Source organism: Aplidium turbinatum, chromosome 4 (genome assembly GCF_918807975.1).
Source record: "Aplidium turbinatum chromosome 4, kaAplTurb1.1, whole genome shotgun sequence".
Lineage (NCBI taxonomy): Eukaryota > Metazoa > Chordata > Ascidiacea > Aplousobranchia > Polyclinidae > Aplidium > Aplidium turbinatum.
In genome coordinates, this window is record NC_137475.1 from 20,893,038 (window position 1) to 20,905,664 (window position 12,627).

A 12,627-nucleotide genomic window follows, 5' to 3' on the forward strand; every position below is an offset into this window, starting at 1 on the left:
TTTACTAGTTTTCGGGAATACACGCGATACGAACAAGCATGGGCTCGTGCAAACCTAAAATCCGTACCAAAGTAGAAGATATATTAAAAGCTTGACATTACATAGAATGTAAATTCATCTCTACGGTAGATAAATGACAAATAAATAGGGAGATTAAGCAAAAGAGTATGCAAAATAAAGTGACCTAACAAATGAAAAGTAACCTAAAAGCACAAAATGTGACTTTTGTTAACTTTATAACTTCTTAACCCTATCTTAACGGGAGCTGTTTTCGTACGCGGAAAGCACGTCACAGGCTATCTTAGCACCGTGCTAATTAATCCCTAATAACGGGAGCTATGAAAATCACAGAGCCTAAATATTTTGCCAGATAATTACCATGTGTATTGTGCGTATAGAAATTAAATTTTTATCTAACAAATTTATTGAAATAAAGTGTTTGAGATGAAAAGACATCAGAAAGTCGGTTTTTATTCTGCTTTCCCAAAAATGGCTTTAAAATTGAAATTTTTGAATTATAACATAAAGTAATGCTAAACTAAACTAAAAATTACTTTTGCTCATTAAATATAAGGCATTTTTGGGCGTTTTTACATTTCAAAGCATTTGCACTTACGTTTATATTGCACTTACATTAAATTCAGTGTTGTACGTTGACACTGAGACTAGCGCCGTCAATTTATTTTTTAGTTGATGGAAGTGATAGCGCCGTCAACTATTTTGCCGATTTTAAGCCTCACAAGCTATGCGTCATTTTTTGTTTTCATGGAAAATCTCGTTTCACAATGTATTCTGGCCAGCGCGACTCATCCGAATTACCCGCTTTCGCGTTGGTTGGAATGGCTACCTGGAATACAAGCGGAAGAAGTTCGCCAAATGGTGATCACTCATATCGTGAGCAGTATCGAGAACGAGGGATCAGAGAGACAAAGCGAAAAATCAATGAAAGTCGGAGGTTGAAGATACTTTACTTCAAGACCTATACGCCCCTGAAAAGAGCGATGCTGGTGCATTGGACCTCGTTGAAGGATTTATATATGCTACACCATCACAGCACTCTTGGAACAGTGATACCTTTTCGAGTAAAAGTTTTCAAGGCTTGTTTTTGAAATACTACACACCAGTACCATCCAGCGCTACTGTGGAACGCATGTTTTCACTTGGAAAGGACATTATGCGTCCCAAACGCAGCGGATTGTCGGACAAAAATTTTGAAATGCTTGTGTTTCTACAAGGCAATAACTAATAGGCTAAGCAGCCAATTTCAATAGTCTCAAAACATAATACCTGACCCTGGCTAAAATAGCGCTAGAAATTAGCGCTGACGCTGACGCCGTCAATTTATTTCATTGACGTGTACAATAGGGTGGATTGAAAAAACCTTTTTATAAAATTTTTATTAGCTTGGGGTTGGAAAACTTGCCAATTACTACTAAAACTAATTGTGCAAAATTAGAATGTAATCTGACGAGAGCTTGATCTGCCACCAGCCACTTGAAAATTTACCATTGGGCCATTCCATGTCAATTCACGCAGTCAAGAAATTCAACCTTTTCAATTTTTGTTAAATTTTACACACCTTTTGACTATCTTATATGATGAACACCTGCAAAATTTGAGTGAAATTTATTGAGAAACACGAGAGTTATAAAGCATTTAGTTTGGGGGGGTCTGCCGCGGGGGCACAATTTTTTTTATTTTTGGCGATGTTTGAGGTCCTATTACTGCTTAAGTAAATTAGGTAAGAACCCAATTTTTTTACAGGTGATAGTACTGCTGACAAGTATTGAAAACACAACATCGTTCATATTATCACTCTAAAAGGTCAAAGGTCAAAGACATCCAAATGTGGCCGTTTCCAGCTCTCGGCAAAAATTTTTCAAAACTTTAAAACCTTGCCAAGACCCTATTTTTAATTGGGTTTGGCTGACATTTAGTAGAAATGTTGGTTGCAGGATTCTCTATGAACTGAGAAAATTCCAGTACAAAATATTAAAGGAGTTGGGAGGTGTTTAATGTTAAACATGGGTCGAAATGACAAAAAGCAAAAAAGAGGTCCTTTTAATATCTCGATTATCCATGACTCCAGTAAAAATTTACACTGAGGTTTCATGGAGAATCCTGTAAACAACATTTCTACTAAATTTCAGCCAAAACCAATCAAAAATAGGGTCTTGGCAAGGTTTTAAAATTTTGGAAAATTTTAACCGAGAGCTGGAAACGGCCACATTTGGATGTCTATTACCTTTGATCTTTTAAAGTGACAATATGAACGATGTTGTTTTTTCAATATTTGGCAGAAGTACTATCACCTGTGAAAAAATTAGGTTCTTACCTAATTTACTTAAGCAGTAATAGGACCTCAAACATGGCCAATAATAAAAAAAATTGTGCCCCCTCGGCAGACCCCCCCAAACTAAATGCTTTATAACTCTCGTGCTTCTCAATATTTCACTCAAATTTTGCAGGTGTTTATCATATAAAATAGTGAAAAGGTGTGTAAAATTTAACAAAAATTGAAGAGCTCTGCCCTGGCGCCTGCTGGTTTTGTTGGCTCTTTCTTTGTTTCCACAAAAATAAGAGTTAAACTGACTGGTAAAGCGGTGGTCGAATAAATTTGTGGCAGAATACGGTGCGATACTGATGAGCCCAGCCTCATGGGCGAAACACGTGTCTATCGCTGTCAATTCTTGCTACAAATCGGCTGCCGAGAAACAAAAAATTGAAGAGGTTGAATTTCTTGACTGTGTGAATTGACATGGAATGGCCCAATGGTAAATTTTCAAGTGGCTGGTGGCAGATCAAGCTTTCGTCAGATTACATTCTAATTTTGCACAATTAGTTTTAGTAGTAATTGGCAAGTTTTCCAACCCCAAGCTAATAAAAATTTTATAAAAAGTTTTTTTCAATCCACCCTATAATTGTACCACACTGATTAAATTATATATATCTAGCATTGCACGAAAATGTCTAGCCACCCGAGATGAATTGCTTATGGTGAAGGGCAGGAAGATAGAAAAATTACCAGTGCAGGTTTAAAAAATTCGCAAGGAACAAAATCTAAAAGTGAAGAAATTTCACACTTCTAGCATAATTTCCTTCTGAAAAATATTTCACTATTAAAGTGAGGCGTCCTCATAAAACCCCGTGTGGCTATAGATAGGGTTAAATATTGACCCCCACGACCATGAAATTTTGGTTCTACATTTCTTTTGTTACTTGGTACAACTAAAAAAAAAGTAACTTTAGTGACAAAAAATCGCCCTACCTAATTTGTTTAACTTAGCAGCTTCGCTCAAGAAGCGAAGGCAATATTTCGAAAAAAAAAACATTGACGCAGTAAGTCAATGTGTTGCTGTAGATTTCGAAATTCTTTGGTATGCTGTAGTTCAAACATGTTTGAAAACCATTGGTCTAGGTAGGCCACTTGCGCACTGGTTTGAAAAATAACATCGTTTTTTTTTGCATCACCTTTAATTTTTATGAGTATTGGTGTAACCCAAAACTTGTTGCTTTTATTTGTTGCATATTTTTTATTGTTTTAGTTTTTATGGGATTTCTGTTCTGGGGTTTTTTCTGGTCAATCACGGCACTGGGTGGACGATACGCGTTGCCTGGAGGCAGTTTATTTGGTAAGTGTTTATTTTGTAGCAAAAGCTGGATTATCCTCTAACCTGGATTATCCTCTAACTAACCTCTACTGATACTAAAAGAAGATTATGTTGCATGTTTTCACTTCGGTGGCAGTTACAAAAGTCTCTTTTTCTGTCCAATTTGCATCACCAAATTTATTGCGCTTTATCAGTGATCACGAAAGGCTATAGGCTTCCATTCTAGTGATGATAATCCTATTGGCAGGCCTTGCTCCAATGTTTCATCATTTAGTTTAACTGACTATACTGTAATAAGGAGGTAAAACAAATATAATCTACTTACACAGCTCATAGCAACAAAATGGCACACCGCAGAAAAATATTGTCGGAATGAAGAGACTAATAGGGTACCGTACCGTACACACTTGTTTTAGTCCCTTGATAAAAGTAGTCGTGTTGACCGAAGAAATGTCGGGGATAAAGCTGGTTATCAGTTTCAACATTTGATGGAAGTAGACTACGGTCAATTGAAAAACGTAAAAAAATAAGTTGAGATGCCTGATGGACAATTTCATAATAGGCTATACTTTTTCCTTTACTTTTATTGAGTTCCATTAAGCATAGGGGATCTCCAGACTACGAAGCAGCAGGCCAGCGATTCTTCATCAAGTATCAGTTCAGTATTTTTTATTAAAAATGCATGGAGAATTAGCAGAGCCCTATTTATGGCATATGCATTTCCCTCTACTACTGTAGAGCATCACTAGAGCCTTACTCAAATAGAATCTTTTCTTTACAATTGATATGTTTAAAAACGTCCTTTGTCCTTTACAATTGATATGTTTAAAAACGTCCTTTGTCCTTTACAATTGATATTTTTAAAAATGCAATTGTTTGGCGTTAACAATAACTGGTGTAGTGCTAAATGATGCCCGAATGTTCTATTATATTTTTTTCTACAGCTTTACGTTTAGTAATAGCCCATGTTTCTATTTCATTAAAAAGTGACGAAATAATTCTCTTTAATTTTTTACCTTTGTTACAACAGAAAAAAATTGATAAAGCTTTGGTAGAAAGTTCGCTTTGTTGAACCATAGACAGACAAAACAAAGTAACTTTAACGAGTTTAACATAATGCACTACACGAAAAAATATGGTTGGTTGGTTTTGAATCTTTATCCTTGGACTGACAAAGCCTTGATAGGTTATTCCTGGTAGTTTCGCATACTTGTAGAGTCTCTACAGTCTAGACGCAGGGCCGGTTACTGAGATTAGCAGAATGCAGTTTTCCGATTGTTCAAGTGTTGTTGCCAGGAAATTATTCCATTCACTAGGTGCCGCTAAAAAAGTTTTCGACCTGTACTTGTGTCCTCATCAGGAATTACAAATCTGCAATATATATTTTATAATTTTCATTTTACTTTGTGTACAGTATATTGCACATTTGTAATTCCTGATGAGAACACAAGTAGGCCTACGTGTAGAAAACGTTAGAGTTTATTTAAAAAATATGGCAAGCATGCATTGTTCTTGAAACTTTACCTCCACTTTGAGTAAAAGTTTTAACCATTTTTTTTGATCTTTCAGTTTAGACACATTTTATAAATTATATAAACGTTTAGGTATCATCATGGTGTTTTTGTGGGGAATAGTGTGTGAGCGACTGATCATACTGTTTCCCCTGCCTTTTGACTTGCCTCCACTTCCGCCTCTACTAGGTATGTATGCATGCTTTTATCATATAGCGCATGTGGCCTTTGATGAACTAGATGCTCAGTTCGTAAATTTTTCCAACGTTTTCTTTGTCGTGCAGTGTCCCAAAGTATTCTTGGTTGGCTATTTTATTTATTTTGTTGAAAATTAGATAGAAAATATTATTTGCTGTCTGTCACGGGACGTTTCGAAATGGGACCGCTCAAGCAGAGATCTTCGAATTTTTCTTTCTAGATGATGTTACAGAGCCATTTTAATTGCCTTTAACTTAATGTTGTTCAATAGTTTCTTATCTTGATGTGCACAATTTAAAACTTCTGCATTTGTGATATAATCACTATACGAAATATGGAGCATTTTTTTGCAAAACCACATTTCAACTACTTTAATGTTAGGAAAAGATGGTACAAAACGGACACGCGTGTCACAACGGACATTTGTTTTTTTCAAAAACTACAGATGAAAAAAAAACATTTTTTTCTTTATTTCCTAAAAGTAGTGGAATGAATATACCACGCAAAAATTGGAATCCTTCGTGCCACACTCGGCGACCAAGAAGTTGAAATAGTTTTCTCAGAACATTGTTATAACAATATTGTCCACTTAAATGTGATGATGATTAGAAGAGTTGATTGGTGGTACAAAAATTGAAAATTGCGAGTAGAATATTGCTAATGGTAGCTGGAAGTTGTAGGTTTTCGTCGGATTCTCTTCAAGAGCTATCGTCAAAATAAACTAAGGCTAAAAGTGGTGAAGTATTTATGGTAGAAAAAAAAACGAAATGTAAGTTTGGCTGAACAGAATAATTTAAAATTAACGTAGAAGTTTTAAGGCATAAACGAATTTTTGTTGGCGGCATAAGATTGGATCGAGAGTTTTTATAAAGATTGCTTCCAGTGCTGCGAGGTGAAACGAGGAACGGCCTTTAGCAAATTACTGTAGAAAGCATTCCCAATCTAAAGTTGAAAGCACATTTTTCATTTTCAAGCATGTCTTGTCCTATTGCAGAGTTGAAAGATATGCTTTTGTCATTTACACCTTTGTAAGCATGATTTGGTTGATTTCTTGTTGTATTGTTTCTTTCTTTGTTGTTTTCGGGACATGTTATTTGATTTGTTTCTCCAAGCGTTGGGACGTGCGGCCTACGTATCGATTCTCACAGTGACACTTTAACCCTTAGAAGGTTGGGCTCCTGGAGTCTTGCTCAGTTTGGGGAGGGGGCTGTCGATTTTTCTTATGCTTTAGGAGTGATATCTTTGTTATTTTTTTAGGGCACGGTTTCAAAATTTGGGATTCACTTTTTAAAATTATTCACGCTGAGCATGTCCAAAAATTAAAACTATGTGAATTTTAGAACTGCTCATATACGTTGAAATGTTGAGTTGACTTATGACTGTAATTGTAGCGTGAGTTTACACATTATTTTTTGGTTGAGTAATGAAGAAAATACATTGCAATGCTGTAATTAAAATTTTTTACATAATTTTACATACAGCCAATTCCCTTCACGCTGTGAAACAGTTAGGATTAACGAGACATGGGCCAAATTAATTACTTTCATCCAGCTGGTAAGAAAATTTTGAAGAATAGAATATGAAATATTTCAGAGGATGTGCTGAGAAATGCCTTATATCTCTCAATTTAAAACCTTTATTTGCTCAAAATTTCAGCTCAATAGAGGAGAATAAAAGTTAGGAAAAGTCAAGAAATCTCGTAATCGCAGGCTCAGTGGTTTTAGAGATACAACTGTTGATACAAAAAGTTGAATTGACAGCCCCCCCGCAACCTTCAAAGGGTTAAATTGGTAAATTACGTTACTAAACTTTATGGTCGGAAAGCAGTAGGCCTATTAGTTGGTAGAACCGAAAATTTCTTTGGTCACAAAGACTATCCATGGTTTAATGGCTAAAAACATTCGGAATGGCCCGTTTCGGTGAGTCCGTTTCGGTGAGTCCGATTCGGTGAGTCCGATTCGGTGAGTCCAATTCGGTGAGTCCGATTCCCTATTCGATGATTTTTTGAATTTTTTATTTAAATTATCGGCTACCGTAGCCTAATTATCATTGCCGTTTAAGGGTTAGGGGTTAGAGGTTAGGGTTAGGGGTCAGGAGTTAGGAACTCACCGAATCGAACTCACCGAGTCGGACTCATCGAATAGTAGCAGACCCAAAAACATTGGTTGACGGTTTTAGAAACGTAATTTTCAAATTTTATGGAAACAGAGCCCAGCCACGGCAGTTTCATGTAAACTGGGCATTTTTGTGGGCCAAATTGTGGTAAAGAGGAAGATTGACCGATAATTTTAGAGATTGTGGTGTTCACGATGTGGTCCGGATAGTCATTTTGCTTCATAATTGATCAAGTTTTATCCAGTTGAGAATTTAGTTTGCATTTTCAACAGATGTTAAATGCTCTGTGTGTCAAAATGGAAATAAGGTTAATTTTACGTTTGTTAGGGGCAAAAGAGTTCCAACGTACGTATGAGGTGGATTTTCGGTAAACAGACGTGAGAAAACCAGTGGTAGAAGCTTCGATAAGAGCATCTAAGAAGGGTAAAGTCCTATTTGTTTCCTCTTCGTGTTTGAATTTAATGCAGGATGGAGTGAATTCAGCCGACGCAGAAAAATATTGAAGGATTCCTCATTGTAAAAAATTGCAAAAGTGTCATCAACATACCGAAAGTACATGTGAGGATTCGGATTTTTTTCGTTTACTGTAAGAACTCCACCATTTCTAGGCCTATCTTATTCTGACAATTGCTCCTGATGAGAGTCAGACAAAAACCTGCAGCTTCGAACTACCATGAGCAACATTCTACTGTACTCGCAATGATGTTTAGTTATTTTTGTTTTAAATTTTATAGCTTCTCCTTTAGTTTTAAACGTTGGTGGACGATAAATCACTACCCACCAAAAATGAGTTTTTTGCGTATTTCATTTTTGCTTATAATTACAGACTTTCTTAATCACTTGCAACACAGCAACACAGCCTAAAGGAAAGAATGTTTTTTAACGTGAAAGTTGTTTGTTTTCAAAGACATAGCTAGTCTATTTAGGAGACGTGTAAACAGCAAAGATGCATTTGTTAAACACTGTGTAACAGACAATTAGTTTGATACTATTTGAATAAGAATAATGAAGAAGCTGTCTTTACGGCGGCGAAAGCTTCATTTATAATGAATTTATTGGTTTTTTCAAACCTAACTGTTTTCATTTTGGATATTCATTTTAACAAACTCACAATAATTTTCTGGATCTGGACAACGCTTTAACCCTATTTCCTGTGACCCTTTTTGGCCAGTTGACCTGCGGACGGGGCTCGGTTCGACACTAGCACTTTGAGCTCGTGTAACTCAAAAACTACGCAAGATAGATCAATCAAATTTTCACATGATGCAGATAATTTATCTGACAACACAGCATCGAATTTTTTTTGCAATTTGTTTAACAGCGTAACTTGAAAAATCAAATAATTTGATGGTTGCGTTGGTCATATTTTTTTTAATTGGCTTGAGAAATCGCTTCTTAATTACCTTATAATTGAGTGTGACGGGACAATTCTTTTGTGTTTAATATTAATCTCTTACGCGTGGACGTCGACTACGCTTCAATGAAATCGTAATTGGCGTCTGACTTGCGTTTCTTGTTGTTTTGCCCGACGCATTTTAAAAATCTTAAGCTTTGTTCGACGCTTGCAGAGAATGAGAAAAAATCAGCGCATAAAACTGTTTAAGGTTATTTTTGAGCCACATGTTATAATCTACATTTTTTTTGGAACGTACTGTCATCACTTGATTTTATAACTAAATCAAGCAATGAGCTTTAGTAAACATTTTATTTGTGACAATTATGTTTAGTTCAGATTTCTTTTCACACTCACACTGTCCAATTTGGTTATACATGATCAAGAAACTTTTTGTATTTCGCAGCACATCCCAGGAAACTATTTATTCGTTTTTAACATTGTTTCAAGGTCTAGAGACGTTGAATCAATGTTAAAAGTGTCTGGTTTGCTGTCTAGCTAGCGGTTGATTACAGAAAAGTGAGGTAATGGTGTCACATGGTATTTGAACAACAATCTATCCAAAGGTAGTCACTTGCTTTGATAGGAGCCCGTTCCAACTTAGGCCTTCATGCACTCCAAAACCAAAAAGAGTCTAGAACTCCTGAATGGTAAACTATGTCACGATGCATTACAAAAGTGATCTGTTTCCATGCTTACCAACAATGATCACTTTGAATGAAACCATTTTGCAAACAGTTTTGATAAAGTGTAGTGATCATAATCGTTTAGTCAAATCATATTCGTAAGTTATAGAGAAGGTCGTTTGTACATTGCCTAATAATGGAACTCCCTTTCTGAGTGACAAACTCAAAGTCGTAGCATAACGATACGAAAAATAAATGCATTTAGCAAGATATCCAATCTTGCAAAAAAATAATTTTTAGGTTGATTGCTATTGTCGTACAAAAAAAAATCACTAAAGTTTCGACTTTTTCCTTCGACAAAACTGAAGGTTATTGATATTTAAAAATGCACGTTTGTATGTAAACGAGTGAAATGGCTTTTTTCATGTTGTCAACTAGATTTGAACGCAACAAAAACCTTCTGCATGACCATCTCATCAAAAGAAATAACTCCAGTATGCACTATCAAAATACAAAATACAACAGTCTCACAAGTAAATAGTTTCAACTATCTGGGTTCTATGGTCACTTCGAATGGTCGATGCTGGAGCGACGTAAAATCAAGAATTGCACAATCCAAACAAACTTTCATCAAAATGGACAAAATACTGAAATCTAATTCAATCTCTCTAAACACTAGAATAAGAATTTTACATGTGTACATTAGGTCAGTTCTGCTATATGGCTGTGAATCCTGGACTGTATGCCCGAAGATAGAGAAGAAGATCAACAGTACTGAAATTTGGTTCATTCGTAGAATGATGGGAATTAACTGGATGGATAAAATCACTAACGAAGAAGTGTGGAGACGCTTTGGGTGCACCCCTGGCGTCCTCATCACAACTATCAAAAAAAGGCAAATGACATTTATCGGGCATGTCTACCGCAAACGCGGAATTGAACACTCAGCAATGATGGGGCGATTTCCTGGTCAGAGGCACCGGGGACGTCCACGTTTGGAAATCTTCAAAAATCTTTCAACATGGACAAACCAAAATTTTGAAAACTTAATTAGAAGTATGGACAATCGATCGTTGTGGAGACTCATGGTAGCCGACGCCTTATTCAGGCATGGCCGATGATGATGATGAACTAGATTTGAATTTTAGATGTAGTTTACGGTTGACGGCATTACTGCAAAGCCATCTTTTGTAATTGATTCACACCCAAAAACAAAAGCGCATAAACTAGTGCTAGCTGATAGACCACGTCACAATACATCATCATGATGTTTTTCCGAATCAAAGACCCAGAAAACCAATTTTGTTGTATATTAGTTCTGACGTCTGCACACGTTGAACCAATGACAAAAGGTGATTTGCTGATTTGAAACAAAGTGATTGCTGTTCCCAATGTGCAAACATTTTGATAAAAGGTAATCAAGTTTTGGCCACATATTTATGGTCCACTTAGGCTACTCTGGTCAATCGACTCACGTTGCAAATAACTTATCGACATTATTGGGTAGGCTCACACTGAAGTTGGTTTGTGTAAAGTTTTGCTTGTGAAAAAGTCCAAGTAAAAACACAAAAATGAAGTAAGTTATATTTACAAAGTATTCTTGAATAAACCATAGTTTTAAAAAAAATATAGTTTGAACAGGTTTCATCTGATAGAAACTACAATTGATATCATCGCGAAGGATCAAATAGCTGTGAAAATCACTTCGAGCAATTCTTTGTTGTGATTTTAATTTTTCATTATGCAAACCAAGATGAACCTCAATATGCATATTTTTATGCCAAACGACAAAAATCCTTTTTCCTTTTTTTTTAATTAGTTTTATGAGACAAGGAAAACGATCCGTATAAAAAATAATTCAATTCACACATTTCCCTTATTTTGTCAGATATGTATTTTGTGCGACAATGCTTTAGAAAAATTGCTGAGTATGGTATAGCGTTTGAAATGCAGTCAGAGAATGCAACTTCGCGGTTGATGGCGTTATTACAAAAGCCAATTTTTTGTCACGGAAATGTATTCGAAAACAAAAAGGCACAAAAGCGCTGACTGATAGATTACATACGTTACAAAAACGAGGCATTGATTTCAGATTCTTTCAACCCAACAAACAACTTTGCTCCAAATGACATAAAAGTCCAAATTTATTGAGAAAAATATATAGGCCAACACCGTTTTGAGGTAAACTTTTGTGAAAATAAGCTTTTAAAGACCAACATTTGAAAAAAAAAGTTTGAAATTATTGAGTTGGTCCTAATAGTGTTTCTGCTGAGATATATCAAGACTTTTGAATCCTGGTAGAGAAAAAATAATTTTGTAATCTCTCAAGCAACTGCAAAATTACCATTTAGGTCAAGATTCCGTGCTGACAATACAGTAGGCATATGTGCAATGCTATTCAAGCACAACAATTTAGCTGCGCGTGTTTTTCCACAAAAGCAGAGCAGTTTAGATAGCCGATGTCAAGTTCTTTTCAGAATCCTTAAATCTCTTGTTTTTATAAAACATTTTAACAACATCCATAAATATTTATGTAAATATAAGTGTACCGGTACATGTAGAAGTTTATTGGCGAGTCAAGAACTCACTGCTTCTTGTTATAAGTTAGGAACAAAATGTATTGCATTGGCCACAGAAAACAATGTAAAATTACATCATTTTCAGCACGGCATATCCTATGCTCTCTGATAATATCAAAAAAACTCAGATGTAATTAAAAGATTAACCAAAGCAACTCAAAACTCTAGTTTGCAAACAAAAGAAAGAATTATTACGGTTGAATGCTTTACAACAAAGGCAACTCATGAGATAGCTGCGTCGCAGTTCCACGCACGGCAGCGCTCAGTAATCGTATTAATCCGTATAATTTGAAAACAAAAGGACTAGCTGGTAGCAGGCTAAAATAACAGAGTATGTTAGGAAAATCATGTCATATTTCTAAACCTATAGACAATAGCAGCGTCATTTAAATCGGAATAAATTCTTGAATTATTTTTAGGAAAAGTCAAAAAATTTCAAAGGTGTGGATCGCGTAGTTCTTTAATAATATTGCTTTGAAAAGTACCAAATCCCACCCGACCCCCCGTCACAGGACAAAGGGTTAAGAAAAGGAACTACAGTACGAGGCGAAGCGATCATAGTATGTAGGATTTGCCTCACAACCGGAGAAAAAC

The 12,627-nt window shown here is 35.8% G+C and overlaps 1 protein-coding gene across 1 annotated transcript in view; it reads left to right on the top strand.

The window, feature by feature from the left end:
• LOC145768543 (sodium/hydrogen exchanger 9B2-like) overlaps nucleotides 1-12,627 on the top strand; it is a 150,295-nt gene that overhangs the window by 61,584 nt on the left and 76,084 nt on the right. The window contains exons 5-6 of the mRNA XM_082580054.1: nucleotides 3,546-3,632; nucleotides 5,216-5,311. Of these exons, the coding sequence (XP_082436180.1) occupies nucleotides 3,546-3,632; nucleotides 5,216-5,311 (183 nt within the window). The remainder of the gene's footprint in view (nucleotides 1-3,545; nucleotides 3,633-5,215; nucleotides 5,312-12,627) is intronic.